General features: G+C 48.3%; 1 protein-coding gene across 2 annotated transcripts in view; it reads right to left on the bottom strand.

The window, feature by feature from the left end:
- Window positions 1-18,754, bottom strand: part of Tmc7 (transmembrane channel like 7) — a 44,910-nt gene that overhangs the window by 14,980 nt on the left and 11,176 nt on the right. For both annotated transcript variants that reach the window (XM_047533640.1, XM_047533641.1), the window contains exons 2-6: window positions 15,032-15,275; window positions 12,414-12,562; window positions 8,189-8,356; window positions 5,618-5,700; window positions 1,107-1,252 (exon numbers count right to left, since the gene is read on the bottom strand). In XM_047533640.1, the coding sequence (XP_047389596.1) occupies window positions 1,107-1,252; window positions 5,618-5,700; window positions 8,189-8,356; window positions 12,414-12,562; window positions 15,032-15,275 (790 nt within the window). The remainder of the gene's footprint in view (window positions 1-1,106; window positions 1,253-5,617; window positions 5,701-8,188; window positions 8,357-12,413; window positions 12,563-15,031; window positions 15,276-18,754) is intronic.

Genomic DNA, 18,754 nt, shown 5'->3' with positions numbered 1-18,754 from the left:
TTATTTATAATCCATTACTCTGAGTTAAATTTTAAATTGCTTGAAGGCAGGTATCCTGGCTGTTTCGACACATTTATATCCACAATGCCAGGACCATGCTTTAGATAACTGATAGATAAATGAATATATAAATGATTTAAATAGTAAATAAGGCAAATATTTAATGAGCACCTGTTTAAACCAAATGCAATTTTGTTGCACATTTCATAATTTTTATTCAATCGAATGCTTTCATGGAAAAAAAATATACTGTGGCACTTGATGACATAAAAACACCAAATACCACACATGATCCTTGTAGATGGAACAGGTATTTTTTAGGATTTGCAAGGGAGGCATGAGATATGAAACAGATATGAAAGGAATGACCATGATCAGTCATTCTGCCAAAGAATCATAGCAAAGAATTTGCATCAGAACCACCTGAGATGCTTTCTCAAAATGTACACTCCTAAATGACTTAATACCCTGAGATGTTTTAATTAAGTATATCCCATGCAGACTCCAGAAACACACTTCTACTGTGTTTGGACCATTATACCTGTGGGATAGTTGTTTATTAAATAAATAAAGGAATTAAAATGGCCACCAATGGAGGGTTACAATTTGCACCTGAATGGAAAAGGGCCAAGAAGTCTCTTCTAAGAATTCCTTCACCTGTGGCCCAGGGAGGCATAGATCAGTGGAAACTGAGACACCCTATCTCTCAGCACTTAAGCAAGCTGCCACCACACAAGAGACCCAAAGATGAGGGAACCCTTGCTTTTGATATTGTTCCTAAGCAATAGCTATGTCTTTGTCCTTCCTGTAGCTGAGTTTCTTCCTTTCCTTGGTTCTCAAGATACCACTCAATTCCCCTAGCCAGAGTTGGGTTTGGGCCACTTGCAATCCAATAGATGTGGAATTGTCAGGTGTGTTCAGTAACAACTGACTGAAGAACTCCAGGTTGCTACCCAGCTCTCCAATCCTGACTTCCTTTTCCTCCCGGTCTTCCCCACAAAGCTAACCCCTGAACTCTACTCATCTTTTGGGCAATGGTTTCCAGAGTCCACAGAGCTCTAAGTGACTCCAGTCATGAAGGGTAATTCAAAGAAAATGCAACTTACCTTTTCACTATCCAAAGGAGGCTCAGGGCCAGGTAGGCAATTGTGCTTATCAAGTAAGCCAGGGGCAGATCATAGGTGAAGTTCTGAAATTTTATACCATCAATGGTGTAATGTCCATAAAAGAGGCTGGTTTCCTCCAAGAAACCCTGAAATCAAGTCAAGGACAAGAAGTCAGCCTGGTGAGCTCAGCACAGGCAACCAGACGGGTAGTTTCTGACTCAAGGAACTCACATTCCAGTGTCTTTGTTCATGGCTATATCCCCAGATATCAGAAGAGTCCCAAAAGAATAAAGGGTACTCAGTTAGTGTCTGGGGAATAAGGCACTGACAAAACTTGAGCATAACAATAACGAGGTGACCCATTCAAAACAAATTAAGAAAACAGTTCCATGTGTCGAAGCATCAAAAAGAATAAATTTAACAAAATTGAAAATCATACTCTGGATACTATAAATCATGGGTGTAAAAAAAAATAAGAAATCAAAGTAAACAGGGAAATATCCCATGTTCATGGATAAGATCCATGACAATACTCTTACAGATACAACACAAACCCTATGAGAATCCCAGCTACCTTCTTTGTAGAAATTGGCAAGCTGATCTTAAGGTTCATATGGATATACAATGGAATATTACTCAGTCATAAAGAATGATAAAATTATGGCATTTGCAGGCAAATGGATAAAATTGGAGAATATCTTGCTAAGTGAGATAAGCCAATCTCAAAAAACCAAAGGACGAATGATCTCGCTGATAAGTGGATGATGACACATAATGGGGGGTGGGAGGGGTTAGTGTTAGGGTTAGAGTTAGGGTTAGGGAGGGGGGCAAGAATGGAGGAAGGAAGGACTGTATAGAGGGAAAAGAGGGGTGGGAGGGATGGGGGGAAGGGAGAAAATAACAGAATGAATCAAGCAACATTACCCTATATAAATTTATGATTACACAAATGGTATGCCTTTACTCCATGTACAAACAGAGAAACAACATGTATCCCATTTGTTTACAATAAAAATAAATAAGCAAAAAATAAAAAAACTTAAAAAAAAAAAAAAAGCTCATATGGAGTTGCAAGAGACCCAGAAGAGCCAAAACAAACTTGAAAAAGGAAGAAAGAAACTGGAGGACCCAGGTGTTCCTACTTCCAAACTTACTACAAAGCAACAGTGACCAAGACAGCGTGGAACTGGCAGAAGAAGACATGTACATCAATGACACAGGACTGGAGTCTAGAATGAACCAAGGTATCCACAGCCAATTGATTTCTTGATAAGGGGAAATAGCAGTCTTTTCATACCGAGACCACGAGATAATCACAGGGTAAAGAATGAAGCTGAACCTCAACCTCACGTCGCATATGAAAATTATCTTAAAATGGACCCAAAAACTAAAGGAAAGAGCCCAAAACATAAAATGTTTAGAAGACCACAGAGAACATAACCCTGAACTAACTGTAGCAATGAAATAGGACTCAGCCTTAAGAAGGCAGGAAATCGTGACACATACTGCAACTTGCACAAGCCTTAAGTACATTTTACTAAGTGAGATCATCCAGTCACAGAAAGACAAGGACTGCAGGATTCCCACTCACACGAAGTCTCTAGAGTAGTCAAATTCACAGACACGCAAAGTAGAATGGTGGATGGCAGGGACTTGAGGGAGGGCAAAGGGGGAATTGCTAAATGAATATAGAATTTCAGATTTGCTAGACGAGAAGGCTGTAGAAATCTGGTGTGCAACCTTGACACTTCTGCATTATATGCTTAAAAATAGTTAAAACAATAAGTTTTATGCTATGTATTTACCATAGTAAAACTAAATTAAAATCCTCATGCCTTAGATTTAGCAGTGAATGTTTAAGGATACCAAAATCACAAGCAATAAAAGGAAAAGACATAAATAATATTAATTTATCATCCAAATTAAAAACATTTATGCTTCAGGAGCTGTACCTAGCATATATAAAGAACTCATAACTCAACAACCAAAAGACAGAGAACCCAATTTTAAAACAAAGAATCCAAATAGATACTTATCAGAAAAAAAGATACAGAAATGGCTAAGAAGCTCCTGGAAGGATGCTCAGCATTACTAGTCATTAGAGAAATGCAAACTGAAACCACAAAGAGATATCACTGCACACACACCAAGATGGTTATAATGAGAAGGTCAGATAACGACAAGTGTTGATAAGGATATGGAGAAACTGGAACTCTCACGTGCTGCTGGGAAGAAGGCAAGATAGCGTCGGGTCGTTGGCAGGGTGGCAGCCCCTCAAGACGCTACAACCCAGGGTTACCGTTGGACCCAGCGGTTCCACTCCTTGGGTGTCTACCCAAGAGAAATGAATGCACCTGTCCACACAATGGCGGCACCGTCCACAGTAGCTGAAAGATGGAAACGACTCAAACGCCCATCAAGAACAGAGGCACGAGATGCAGTCCTACGTGTGCAGAGTCTTCGACGGGACACTGCACCACGAAAAGGAACAGAGTGCTGGCATCCGTGCCTGCGTGAACCCTGAAAAGGTTACCCTAAGGGAGAGAAGCCATTCACAAAGGGCCACGCAGCATATGATTCCATCAATCTTATTTTTATTCTATATTATTTTTTGCCGTTCTGGGGATTGAACCCAGGACCTTGTGAATGCTAGGCAAACACTACCACTGGGCAGAGTCCACCTACAGGAAATGTCCAAAACAGGCGTTTTAGAGACAGAAGTAGATTAACAGCTGCTCAGGGCTTGTTGGGGGACTGGGAGGTAATCACTAAGCGGCAGGGGCTCTTTTTGAGGTAATGAAAAGGTTCTAAAGTCGGCTGCATGGATCAGAGTAGACCTCTGAACATACCGAAAACCTTTAAACTGTATGTTTGAAATGACAGAATGATGTGGCAAGTGAATGCTGTCCCAATAAAGGTGTTATTAAAAACGAACCAGAACAGGGGTGGGGCTGGGTGAGGTGGCACAGACCTGTCATCCCAGAGGCTCAGGAGGCTGAGGCCAGGAGGATCACAAATTCAAAGCCAGCCTCAGCAACTTAACAAAGACCTAGGCAACTCAGTGAGACCCTGTCTCTAAATAAAATGCAAAATAGGGCTGGGGATGTGGCTCAGTGGCTGAGTGCTCCTGAGTTCAGTCAAACTGGGGATTGAACAACAGGGCGGGGGTGTAGCTGTATGATAGAGGGCTTGCCTAGCAAGACCAAAGCTCTGCAAAAACAAAAAGTAAAATAACAACTTATTTATTTTTAAACCCCAAAGGTATCCTTTGCAAAGAACAGCACAGAAGAGTCCGTTTTCGTAAGGTGTGAATGAAAGACCACCTCGGATACCTCCTTGGATGGCAGGGAAATGCCAGGAGAAGGAAGAAGAAAATGGACAGAGAGAGCAAGAGTACTGCAGGCAGCAGGAAGATGTCCACCACAGCATGGGTCACCCAGGGGGAAAACAGGGGCGGCCTGATGTCCAGCAAGAGGGGATCTGAAAAACCCACGACGTGAAACAGCGAGTAAGAGCACTGGTGCACCGGTAATCCCAGCAGCTCAGGAGGCTGAGGCAGGAGGATCGTGAGCTCAAAGCCAGCCTCAGCAACTTAGCAAGGCCCTAGGCAACTCAGTGAGACCCTGTCTCTAAATAAGATATTAAAAAGGCTGGGGACGTGGCTCAGTGGTTAAGCACCCCTGGGTTCCATTCCCAGTACCCCCCCAAAAATCCATTAAGTGCATAAAGATCAAGAAGGCTGCAAACCATGGTGTCGAAGGTCAGCTGCCCCCTGGGGAAGGACACTTTCACTCTGTCTATTATTTTTCACATCCATGCAGTCTCAGATTATCTAAGAAATTAAGTAAATCTTTTAATAGAAACAAAGTACATATTCTCTCCTCCTCTCCCAAAGCCTCGGCACACAGACCATAAAATCTTGCCTAACTACACGAAGCCTATGGGGCAAAAGTCCACAGGGCCTGGAAACCTAAGATTTGTTTCATCTGGAGCCGAGGAGGCTGGCTGGGATTAATAAATGTTTAAGGGATTCCAAGGGATCTGTGTGTCCACACGTGTGTGGCGTGCCTGTGATGGGCAGGCGCCCGTGTGTGCTGAGTCTGTGCGTCACGCGTCTCCGTGTGCAGTTTCTGGGTGGAGGAGCCATGGCCTTCAGCCACCGCTCTAGTTTCTGAGTGTCCAAGGGATCCATGGACTCTCTCCAGGCTCCTCACAGAACCTTCTCCCTGTGGGGGAACTCAGCTTCCTGTTACAGGTCAGGATGAAGGTGGCGGGGACAAGGAAAGGGACATTGGCCGAGAGTGCCAGCACAGACTTCCTGTAGAGTTCAGCAGGAGCCTGGTAGCAGGCACTCCTGCCCCCGAGGTCACCACAAACCCTGCTTCTTTCTCTGGTTCAGGTGTCCCCACCCGCGTTCGGTTCTCACCGCGGACATGCAGGAAGCTGGGCGCTCCCTCAAGCCACGTCTAGCCCTCTGAAGGTCCAAAGCAAGGGTCAGGCTAGAAACTTACAGTGCCAGAAAGCAAGTCGATGACGTAGCTGTAGAAGTAAATGAGGCCGGAACTGCTTATCGGGTATATTGTACACTGGATATCTGCAGGAAACACAGGCAAGGACACGGGCTGGACACAGTCTGCCATCCCTGTAACTCGTCTGCTGCCATTTGTGTCTATCAGCACGTAACCCTATATGTTTACACATGGCTCCTATATTTGCATATCTGTACATGGACGAGTTCAGACATTTCCGATTTTCTACATTTCTATAAATGTTTTTGGGTTTCCAAACCCAAAGCATCTAATACAGTGACATTTATTTCTATTTCTATTTTCTTTGATTTCTATTTCTAGAGAAATCTCTCTTCTCCCTAACCTTTGGGGCTATATGTCTTTTCTATGTTTTTGCATGTGAGTTCACATTTAGAACACGTTCTGCTTGTGTGTTTTGTGTTTCAGTGTTCATGTGCTTTGAGATATGTGATTGATAGAACTGTTATCCCATTTTAAGCACATCTAATATATAAGATCTTTACATGTATATCACCAGATTCATTTTAAAATACACATAGTTATCTATGTATAATTATTCAACAAAATTTGGGCACTAGTTTTAGTGACACTACCTTATGCTTGGACAACTAACTCTCTTCTCTGCTGTATTAGTCAGCGATCACTGCGTAACAAATGATCTCACAGTCTCAGTGACTGAAAAAGTCAAAAGTTTATTTTCTCACTCATTGGCTTGCAGCTGGAGTTCATTCAGCTGACTGAGGCTAAGGTTCTGATGGGCTCAGATCTATTCCACATGACCCACTCTGGGGCAGGGCTGAAGAGGCAAGGTGCGCCTGAGGCATGCTCTTCTCATGGTGTAACACAGGGACACAACAAGACAAGTGAAACATGAGAGGACATGTCAAGTTAACACTTCACTAGACACAACCAGTCAATAACAATGGGGTGGGAAGAATTCATTACCCACGGTATAAAGTCACAATTTCAGGAAAGTGACAAATCGGGGAAAATAACCCAATCTACCATCTCTTTTCTGGGCTTTGGTTTCCCCTTTGTTAAAAAAAAAGGAGTTGAATCAGTTCACCCAAGGACAATTCCAGCTCTACCATCTTAGAATTCTAACATTCATTTCTTTATTCATTCAACAAACATTTTTTCATCATTGTGCCCTAGAGAGTTGTTGGGGATAAAAAGATAAATAAGAGGCCTTTCCTGTCCTTGAAACGCTCACCAACAAATGGCAGAGAAGGACAAAGGGCAGTTGGGTGTATAGAAGGTGCTGGATCAGTTGCATGAACACAGTAGAACAGACAGAGGAGACGGGCCCATTCTCTTCTGAGTCAGGAAGCTGGAGGGAGATGCCTGCCACTCACTCATCATCCTCCAGCCTGGAAGTCAGCACACTGTGGCCGTGGGCCAAATCCTGCCAGTTGCCTTTTTGTTAATAGTGTATTGTTGAAACCTAGCCACGCCCAAGCATGACACATCATCTATGGCTCCAAGGGCAGAGTTCGACAGACACAGCAGATTAAAAAGAAAGAAAAAGAAAGAAAGAAAGAGAAAACACCAGACACAGCAGCGACCACAGGGCTCATGACATCTAAAGTATTTCCTACCCAGTCCTTTGCAAGAGAGGTTTGCAGTCAGCTAGCCACACCGGGCTCTGAGCTTCTCTAAGATGCCGACTTATTTTCCAGTCTGAGCGTTGGAGATCCTGTTCCTCAGCCTGAAGGTTCTACTGTTCTTCAATGGCTGCTTCCTCCTCACCCCCAGGGCTCTGCTTAAATGCCCCTGCCTTCAGAGAGGGATCTGGGGACCCTTCAATCTCCAGTGTCCCGGTGTCTAACCTTACAGCACCCTCTCCTTTCCCTTCCCCTGGGACCAGATTCATGTTATGTACTCCATCATGTGCTTAATTTCTTAAAACCCATCTCCTGCCAGGGCACGTGAATGCCGTGGATACCAACAGTAACTGCTGAAGCCCCAGGAACTAGCTCTCCTCCAGCACATGCAGGTGCTCAGTGAGTATCTGTTGAAGGAATGAAGACCTTGAGCATCATCCTTAACAGAGAGTAAAATCTCAAAGTCATGGAGGAGGTTACATTATGCTTGCTAAATATTCCACTTTCTTACCCAGCATTGCTCCTTCCAAATGCCCTGATGAACCCTGGAGTTGCTGAGTGACTTGCTTTGGCCAGTGAGATACGGCAGATATGCGGCCCCATGTCATTTCCAAGCAGAAGCATCAGGAGCCAGTACTTTTCCCCTGAGCCATGGTTGTTTTTCTCTGAGCCACACTGACCATGCCCAGATAGAGGCAGCCCCATTAGATTGGGCTCCAACGTGTAGACCACCAACCCATGATGGACATGGACTGTGAGTGAGAAATAAACCTTTGTAGTTATTAGGCACTGAGGGTTATGGGGTCATTTGTTTCTGCAGCATGATCTCACTCATCCTGACTAATACAGTCACCTAAGACTCAGAATGAAGACTCCTCACAAAGGATGCACTCTACCAAATTCACAGTGAAAAGAACAGGCATCATGGTAAACTAGGCCTTAAACTCACCCATGTCTTTGAACGGAATGAGCACAAAAGTGCTGTTGGTAATTTTGTATTTGGTCAGCAAGATAGGGAGCAAGACCAGCATAAAGATGATCAGAAATATCACCAAATTCAGCAACACCAGGAACCGTAAGAAGGAAAAATAGGACTGAATCCCAGTGCCGAATTTCCCTGGAAAAAAAGAAAAGACATTGAGATATCATTCATCATATTACACACTGGAGATTCAATCAGCCATACAAAGCTGGAGCTGCAGCTTTGGATTCTCGGCGGGAGACAGAGGGAAAGAACATTTCCTTTTTCTTTTCTACTGCTGGCTTCCAAGCCCTACTTCCCAGTGTTTCAATCACTCACATGTTGACCTTCACCCAGTCTTGAGCTAAACACTTAAGAGCAGAGTAAAGATGAAGAAGGGCTCCCTACCTTTTCTTATGTGAATATCTAGTTGACGCAACACCACTGATTGATCCCTCACTTTTGGAAACCAATTGACTATATGTGCACGTACATTTTTCTGAACTCTATTCTGCTCCATGGGTCTGTCCTTAAACCAATACCAGGCTGTCTTTATTATGCATGTTTATAGTAAGACCTGACACGTGGAACATGTGTCTTTCAGCTGCGTTCTTCCTTATGACAGCCCCAGGAATCCTTGACATTTTGCATTTCAGTATAAATTTTAGCTCAATTTTTGTGCATACATTGAGACGATCATAGTTTTTCTCCTGCCTTCATTGTCTCATACACATGCGCACACACACTGCTGAGACTGAGTTAAATGAAATACATAGGTCAGTTTGAGGAGAAGTGATAATATTGAACCTTCTGGTCCATGAACATGGTATATTTAGGTCTTCTTTAGTTTCTCTCAATAATATTTTATAGTTTTCTGTGCATAATTTTTATACATCCTCCTTTAAATAAGTTTATAGGTATTTGATTTTTTGAGGCTATCATCAATTATATCACTAAAATTCATTTTCTACATTTTTTTGCTGGTATCTGGAAATACAATTTAATATAATTGATGCAAATGATTTTATATACGAACCATGTTACATTAACAATCTCACTGAATTCACACGTTAAAGCTAATAATTTCTTTTTTTTTTTCCTTTCTACATACATACCATGTCGTCTGCAAAAAGGATGACATCTTATTTCTTCTTTTCCCTTTGAACCCATTGTGCTGTACCAGGAAGGACAATGCGGAATGGAATCTGGGGTCATGAGCACATTTTCCTCATTCTCAATCTCGGTGGGCAAGTGTTTTGATAATTCATCATATCTGATATCCACTGTAGAATTTCCATAGACTTTAAAAAGCCAGATTAAGAAAGGGCTCATCTCTCTCTCGTTTGTAGGAATGAGAACTGAGGCTGATGGAAGCCTTTTCTGCATCTGTTGTCATGACCATAATTTTTCTCCCAACTGATTCTCAGAGGACCAGCCTCCTCTCTGATAATAATTAAATGGCTGAGGAGGGTCAGAAAGATTCCAGGGGGTTTTATAACGTTCCTCTGCTGAATGTGTTTCATACGACTGACCATTAATATATTATGTAGGTCACGGTTTCAACTCAAAACCACCGACTTCTGTGGTTAACAATTTAATACAAATAACCAAACCAGCACTGCTTAGACTTGGAATATACATTTAAACATTTTTTTTCCGGTGAAGGTTCCTAAGAGAGTGTAAAGGTTTTAACAGGAAAGCAAAATATCCTGCAGCTTTATGGGAGGTTTAAAGCATGTTTGCAAATGTTGCAGCCTGTTGGAAGATTTTGCATGTACAGGAAAGTTGTCAATGGAGATGGTTTGTGAAATTTTAAGTGTTCACTGTAGTCAACCTTTGCTTTGTAGATTTGAAGGTACAGACTTATACAAGCAAGTTGATGAAATCATGATTAGTTACAAACATTAAGTAAAAATGAAGTTAAAATAAATTATTATTTTCTATTTGAAAAAAAAAAAGAAAGAAAGATTCCGGGGGAGTTTCCTTATTCTTGGTGGGGACAAAGAACATACCTCCTGACTCTGAAGACCCTTGACACCCACCAGCTTCGCCCCTCACTCATGCTCAGCAACCTTGCTGGAGGAAATGAATTACACCTTCACTCCCTGCCAGGGGACCTCCCAGCCAGCCACGGAAACGCTAAGCCCCAGTTCCCCAGGGAGAAACCTACCCTGCACACATGTCATTTTCTGATGACAGTCGCCGGGAAAGCTGCCGCTTTGCCAGAGAGGAAACTGAGCTAAATAAAACCAAGCTGCCTGAAGTCCAGCCCTGCTCATGCAGGCTGAGTGAATTGGTAAGTATCTTACCTTCTCTGAGCCAAGCAGACGGTTCGTACCTCTATGAAGGGTTATTGTGAGCACTGAGATCGTGTGACCCAATACTTGGTTTATAAAGATTAGCGTCTATGATTGTGTTTCAAACATATCACGCTCAAATCTCAAGAGAAAAAGTGTGTGGTTAAAATTTTAAGATGCCCCTTAGGAATATTTGTATTTTCCATATTAAAAATAAATAAGGCAGGCACAGTAGCTCACACCTGTAATCCCAGCAATGCAGGAGGCCGAGAGGAGGATCACAAGCTCAAGGCCAGCCTCAGCACCTTAAAGGGGCCCTACGCAACTCAGTGAGACTCTGTTTCAAAATAAAAAATAAAAAGGGCTGGGAATGTGTCTCAGTGGTAAAGTGACCCTGGGTTCCATCCCCAGTACAAAAATAAATAAATAAAATAGTGAAAGGTAGTTTACTACCAGTGGCTACTATTACCAAAAGTAACATTTTATATTTTATATTTTTAAAAATAGGAATAATGGAATAAAGGAAGCAATCAATTCTGCCTTACTTACCAGGCCAGATTCCCTATGAACAGCTTTACAAAGTGTCCATCTCAGCAGTGTGAGGTGATGCTTATAAATTCTTCTGGTTTTTGGTAGAAACAATGTAATCCTAAGAGGCCCTACCCCCAGCTCCTGCTATGATGCCCAGATAGTTAATATTTCTGATTTTATATTTTGCTATTACTTCTCATTTTTGTGCATTGAAGACTATCCCCCCTTCCAAATTCAAATGCTAAGTCCCAAGCCCTCGAGGTGACTGATGGTGCTGGAGGTGGGTCTTGGGGAGGTGATTAAGGATGAGGTCATGGGGTGGGGCCCTCCTGATGAGCTCAGTGCCCTTGTGAGAAGGGACTCTGGGGGCTCCTGCTGGTCCCTTCCCCCTGTCTCCCAGCCTCTCTCCCTCTACACACCCCCAACTAACCCCCACAGCTTCAGACGGGCACTTAGCAAGGCTTGCTCCAACTTCTAGAACTCTAAGGAAAACCTTCCTCTTTCTTTCATTTGCTGCACTGGGGATTGAAACCAGGGCCTCTCACATGCTGGGCGTGGGGGCTCTACACTGAGCTCTGCCCCACCCCGAAACTTCTATTTCTCTTTTTTTGGTAGCAGGGATTGAACCCAGGGGCACTTAACCACATCCCAGCCCTTTTATTATTATTTCTTCTTCTTCTTCTCTTCTTCTTCTTCTTCTTCTTCTTCTTCTTATTATTATTATTTGAGGCAGGGTCTTACTAAGTCGCTGAGGCTGGCCTTGAACTTGCTACCCTTCTGTCTCAGCCTCCCAAGCCACTGGAATTACAGGGCTGCGCCACCAGGCCCAGTTGGAAATGTCCACTTATTCAGCCTCCGTCTGTGGTATTGTCACGGCAGCCCACGCTGCCTGCGAAGACCTATCCCAAGTTGTCCCCGCTATGGGAAAGGACGTTCTTAGCGTTCCCAAGCCACGGGGCCGCTGTGGCAGTGTGGAGCAGCCTCCGAGCCAGCACCGTACTGCTCATAAAGCTATAAAACACAGGGAGTTCAAGGACGCAAGGGCACGCATCTGTGGTGGAAGAGGAGGAGCAACAGGAGCATCCTGGTCAGCACGAGGGAGAACAGGATCCGCGGCAGGTCTAGAAACTGCCCGTGTGTCCGAGCAGCGCTGCCCTGAGCAGCTTTGGGCCAAGACAACCATGGCCACCAACGGAGCAGGAAGGCGTCCTGCCTCTTCCTGGCCGCGGGCTCCGCTCAGCCTCAGGTGGCTTGCTGCCCACACCTGTCCAGCAGGACATGCTCCACGTCAGCTGGGTCTGGTGAAAACCGAGCTGTGCGCCCCGCTCCCCCAAGACCCGCGAGGCCTGCAGAGGGGACTGTGCGCGGCGCCCACCACGCGGTACCTTCTATGCTTCGAATGTCTTCCCGCCACAGCTCCAGGTGGGTGGTCATCTCGCGAGCCTTCTCGAGGAACCGCTTCCAGGACTTGCTGCTGTACCGCTTCCACTGGTCCCACTCGGACAGATACTTCATCTGGGTCTCCTGAATGTCCCTGCAGTAGGAAGTGGTTGGACACCCTGAAATCCTACACCCACGGCTCTCAGGAGAAGCACGGCAGGAGAGGGGGGGAGGCTGGAACCTCCAGGAGCCCAAGGCCAAGGTGGGGGGGAGGCTGGAACCTCCAGGAGCCCAAGGCCAAGGTGGGGGGGGGGGAGGCTGGAACCTCCAGGAGCCCGAGGCCAAGGTGGGGGGGGGGGAGGCTGGAACCTCCAGGAGCCCGAGGCCAAGGTGGGGGGGAGGCTGGAACCTCCAGGAGCCCAAGGCCAAGGTGTGGGGGGAGGCTGGAACCTCCAGGAGCCCAAGGCCAAGGTGGGGGGGAGAGAGGGAGGGGGGGGGAGGGGGAGGAGCGCAGGGAAGCGGAGGCCTGGGGTGCAGGCGGCCCAACATCAGCTGCACAACCAGCCACCAACTTTGTCCCCAGGCCACAGCAAGGGCTCCGCCAGCCACGCCAAGCAGGTGGCACCTGCCTCCACCCTCCGTCCAATCTGTCCTCCATCAGACAGGGAACTGTCAAGGGAGAGCCCGAGGCTTCCATTCAAACAAGCCTCTGTGCCTCATCCGTGCTTCGGGGTTAGTAAAGTACCTGCCCTTCCACTAGTGGGGGCAATTTTCCCCAACCCAGGGCACATTAGGCCCCATCTGGGGACATTCTTGATTGTCACAACCAGGGTTGGGGGGTGCTACTGGCACTTAGCAGGTAGAGGCCAGGGATGCGACCACATCCCACAAAGCAGAGAGCCCACAACAGAATACCTGTCCCCACACATCCATAATCAACAGCTCCAACTGAGAAACCCCGGCCAGGAGGGCTGGTTGGAGGGGAGGATCCGCTGGCGCCCGTGCACAGGAGCCAGCAGTGTCGGTATCGTCTCCGCCATCCTGCGTCCTGTCTTTGCCAAGTTCTAGGGGTTGCTGGTGGCCCTGTCACACCCGGCCCCTGCCCTCACTGTCCATTAGGGTCACTTCTCCAACCAGCTTGGAAATTTCTGGGGAGAAGAAAACGTCTTTCCAACCGGGCACAGTTGTGCATGCCTGTGATCGCAGCAGCCTGGGAGGCTGAGGCAGGAGGATCAAAAGTTCAGAGTCAGCCTCAGCAAAAGCGAGGCACTAAGCAACTCGGTGAGACCCTGTCTCTAAATAAAAAATAAGAAAAAGGGCTGGGGATGTGGCTCAGTGGTTAAGTGCCCCTGAGTTCAATCCCAGGTATTTAAAAAAAAAGAAAAAAAAGAAAAGAAAAAGAAAAATAGAAAATGCATCTCCTTCTTGGGTATGGTAAGGTTTGGTATCAGTAGTGATATTTTACAAGAATTCAAAATTTATGAATCTGAAATAGTGAGAAATAAAGTACATTCTCAAAGTCTGGCTTTATTTCCATGTTGTTGAGCCTATACGAGACCCTCCCCCAGTATTAAAAATCAGAGGACGGGGTGCTGCTCAGTGGCAGAGCACTTGCCAAGCATGCATGACCCTGGGTTCCATCCCCAACACCTAAATAAATAAAAATAAAATAAAATAAAATAAAAATCACCACGGGTTTTCAAAGCTATGTGGCAGGGGGTGCCCCATACACTGTGTCCCTGCTACTGCCCCTGGGTGGCCTCAAATCAAGAGTTAGGCAGAAATATCCATCTCTACCACTGTATCAGACCAACGGGGAAAAATCAGGCTTTGAATTCTGCAGGAAAGGCAGAGATGGCAAACTACAAAGTCACTCTCCCAGTTGGGCATGGTGGGGCACGCCTGTTAACCCAGCGGCTCAGGAGGCTGAGGCAGGAGGATCACAAGTTCAAAGCCAGCCTCAGCAAAAAACGAGGCATTAAGCAACTCAGTGAGACCCTGTCTCTAGATAAAATACAAAATAAGGCTGGGGATGTAGCTTAGGGGCTAAGCACCCCTGAGTTCAATTCCTGGTACTCTCCCCCCACAAAAAAGAGGCTAAGGCAGGAGGATGGCAAATTCAAGGCCAGTCTCAGGAACTTAGCAAGACCCTGTCTCAAAATAAAAAATAAAAAGGGTTGGGGGTGTAAGAGCACCCCAGGGTTCAATCCCCAGTACTGAGGAGGGGGAAGGAGGGGGGAGGAGCGGGAGGAGGGGGAGGAGGAGGGAGAGGAGGAGGGAGAGGAGGGTGCGGAGAGGGAGGAGAGAAGGGGGAGGAGAGGGAGGAGGGGGAGGGAGGAGGGGGGAGGAGGAGGGAGAGGAGGGTGAGGAGAAGGAGGAGAGGAGGGTGAGGAGAGGGAGGAGGGGGAGGGGGAGGGGGAGGAGGGGGAGGAGGGAGGGGGGAGGGGGAGGAGGGGGAGGAGCTTATCGTCTGTTGAGCTATTACAGGTTTGGGCATCTCGGTCATGACAGTTTAGTGGCCTGAGGAATGAAGTTCCCATTACGTGAGCTCCTTAGGAAACCAGCCTATGCAGGAAACATCCCTGCCCAGAACGCGCCACCGCCTCCCGAGGCCGTCACCAACCTCAGCCGCCGCTTCTCAGAGATGTTCAGCGCGTACTTGCGAATGGACTGGCTGCTGAGGTTCTTGGTGATCCCTCCCTCCAGGTGGGAGCCGTAGGAGTCCGTGGGCTTCAGCAGGGTGCCGCTCTGCTTGTCCCGGGGAAGGATGGTGGTCCTCCGGCGTGCGACTGAGCGGTAGCTGGGCAGTTCCTGAAGGAAGTTCACAGGTGGCGAGGAGAAGCCACTCGAGTCCACAGACTGACTCTCTGGGTGGGAGAAGAAAGCCATCCTTCACTCCAGGAAGCCTGGGAGCCAGAACACAGACCTGGCACAGAAAGCTCGGATCGCAGAGGCCACGGATAAGCTTTGCAGATAGTCGCTGGCCTGGGCCAGTAACAAAATCGTCTGGATCTTATTTTACGTACCACGATGGTGCTCAGGACAAATAATCATAATAATCTGCAAATGTGTTCACTTTCTGCATGTTTGTAAACGTGCTTTAAGTTGCAGGACATCTGAGTTCTGGGGTCTGGTTGCAGCCACTAGCTAAATGTTAGTCATCTAAACTGTTTTCATTTGTCAAATGGGGCTAGTAACATCTGTTCCAGCCACCTTCACACAGTGAGGGGTGTATAGTGTGTGTGACAAAAACAAACATGAAGTGCTATGCAAATACACGCAATAACATCAGACACCAGTAACAGCAGCATTTGGTGGTAAATATACACAATGGAATATTACTCAGCCGTAAAGAAGAATGAAATTATGGCATTTGCTGGTAAATGGATGGAACTGGAGAATATCATGCTAAGTGAAGAAAGCCAATTCCCCCCAAAAAGGTCACATGTTTTCTCTGATATGCAGATGCTAACACACAATAAGGGGGTGGGGAGAATAGACTTTCACTGGATTAGACAAAGGGGAATGAAGGGAAGGGAGGAGAATGGGAACAGGAAAGACAGTAGAATGAGTTGGACATGACTTTCCTATGTTCACGTATGAATATACGACCAGTGTAATAACTCCACATCATGTTCAACCACAGAATGGGAAATTATACGCCATGGCTGTATAATATGTCAAAATACATTCTCCTAAAAAGAACAAAAAAAATGTTTAAAAAAGAGCAACATTTGCTGAGTACTTCCCGGGGGGGGGGGGGGGGGCAGGAACTGTTAAGAGAATGATTCCCACGAGGCACCATGGTGCACGCCTATAATCCCAGTGACTCAGGAGGCTGAGGCAGGAGGATCACAATTTCAAGGCCAGCCTCAGCAACTTAGCAAGACCCTGTCACAAACTAAGAAATAAAAGGTGCTGGGGATGTGGCTCCAGGGTAGAGAGCCCTCGGGGCGGAGGGGCGCTGGGCTAGCCCAGGCTCTGCTTGGACCTGCAGGACACAGCAGAAGAGCGGGAACCGTGAGGATGTCCTCCCACCGCAGCCCAGAACCCAGTGCCGCCCTCCTCCAGTAAGAGCTTGGTAAAGTCGGGAGGGAACAAAGAACGGAGGACACTCAGCACAGCCTGTCTAGACAGCCTGCGGCGGGACCCTGGAGACAGCCAGGTCTGACTCTGAGACCCAGGGTCCTTCTCGTCACTCAGGCCATGGCTGGAGGCCTCGGTGTCCCCTGCCTGCACAGTGCTCTAAGGAGGGCGAAGCTGCTTTCAGGACAAGTTTTACTCCTGATCAGATGTCAGTTGCAGGAAGCTCATGCTGAGCCACGACAGGCCTCAGGGGAAGAGGCAGAAGAGGCCTCAACTCCCGAAGCAACGGCCCCTGGGCAGCAAAGCTTCTGTGGGCTCTTGTCAGATGCTGAGTGGCTTGGGTTCAAATCCTGACTCAGTGATTCTGAGTCCAATGATTAAACAGGAAATAGACACTATGCCAGGAAGTGCAATGAAAAAAACCAAAATCAACTTGGTACAAGGGACAGAGGTGACAGGTGGGTCAGGTATGATCTCACTCTTCAGCTGATGCTGAATGAACGGAAGGTGCAAGGCCCACGGATATGTGGAGAAGAGCAGCCTGGGCAAAGGGAAACAGCACATGCAAAGGCCCTGGGGCAGGGACATGCATGGCGTGTTTGCGGAAGAGCATGCAGACCTCTGGGACTGCAGAGGAGTAAACAGACAGGGGCCTGGAAGGCCGTTTGGTCGATGACCCCCAATGAGTCACACCAGACCCTCTGTGGTACCCCCTTTTTAATTCTGAGCAGACCTGTGACTTGTTTTCACCAAAGGACACACAGAAGGAATGCTCTGCCGTTCCAGCCCTAAGTCATAAGAGGGCTGGTTGCTCCTACGCGGCACCCTCCTGGAGCCCAGGGCTACCCTGGGACAGCCACGCGCAGGGCCAGAGGCCCTAAGCTATGAGGAGGAAGACCGGGGTCCCCGGCTTCCGTCCCCAGACCTCAGGGCACCCTCCCTGGACGCCACCGTGAGGAGACACGCTGGACGCTCCCGCCCCAGGGGACGTCGCACACAGCAGGGCGAGCCATGCCCGCTGTGCCCCACCTGCCGATGCCCAGAATCCACAGAAATAATATGGCTTACGCCACTGTGGCCACAGGAGGCAGGCGGACAGAGAAGTGGCCGGGGTGAGACCCAACCGGGCTTTGCAGCCCGTGGTCATGCCCTTCAGGTGTGACTGGCACCGAGGCCACTGAGGCTCAGGGCCAGGGCGGGTCATGTTCTGACCTCACTGCAAGGGCTGCTCTGGAGGCTGCTCTGGAGGCTGCGAGGCTCCGGCTGAGCCAGGCACAGGCTGCTGATGGGAAGAGGGTCTCAGCACAGTGCCCGGCACGGCAGGCTCCGGATGGGGGAGGCTGGGGAGGGCTGGGGGCTGGGGGAGGCTGGGGAGGCTGAGGAGGGCTGGGGGAGGCTGGGGAGGCTGGGGAGGCTGGGGAGGCGGGGGAGGCTGGGCAGGCTGGGGAGGCGGGGGAGGCTGGGCAGGCTGAGGAGGGCTGGGGGAGGCTGGGGAGGCTGGGGAGGCTGGGGAGGCGGGGGAGGCTGGGCAGGCTGAGGAGGGCTGGGGGAGGCTGGGGAGGCTGAGGAGGGCTGGGGGAGGCTGGGGAGGCTGAGGAGGGCTGGGGGAGGCTGGGGAGGCTGGGGGAGGCTGGGGAGGCTGGGGAGGCTGGGGAGGCTGGGGGAGGCTGGGGGAGCAGTCCAGCCCTGCTCAGCTGTCGGGATCTGGGGTCACTGTGGCTTTCTCTGATGGACAGTTCAGACACAACAGAACAACTGTCCCGCTTCAATGACACACAGACACGCGCCTGGGGCTCTGCCCCTGCCAGGAGCCTCGCACCCTTTCACTCCCAGACCCCAGCGCTCCCTGGGGACGCGGCTCGGTGAGTGAGGGTGGCTCGTGAAGGCCACTTCCGGCTGACACAGGCTGAGCCCCCCCACCCCTGCCCGGGAGGCAACAGAGAGCCATTATCCACCCTGAACAAAGGCCTCTGGACACAGACCAGCACGGATCTCCTGAATATTCAGCAACCGTGGGGTCAGCACCCGGGGCTGGCGCTGGGGCCTGCCGCCCACTGGCCAGGCCACCCCAGAAGAGGCAACCGCTGTCCCAGAGTCACATTTTAAAGGTTTTTACGATGCATTATAGCTACGCGTGCTGACACGGTCACGTGTGCGTGGAATACGACGGGCTCCCCCAGCCCCCAGGGCCTCCTCTGCTGGAGTCGAATTTGCTCCCCTGGGAACAGGGGAGGCACCATGAGGAGCCCCATCAGCATGA

The sequence above is a fragment of the Sciurus carolinensis genome, chromosome 18 (genome assembly GCF_902686445.1).
Source record: "Sciurus carolinensis chromosome 18, mSciCar1.2, whole genome shotgun sequence".
Lineage (NCBI taxonomy): Eukaryota > Metazoa > Chordata > Mammalia > Rodentia > Sciuridae > Sciurus > Sciurus carolinensis.
The sequence above is the reverse complement of the archived record's forward strand: the minus strand, read 5'-3'. Positions and strand labels throughout refer to the sequence as shown.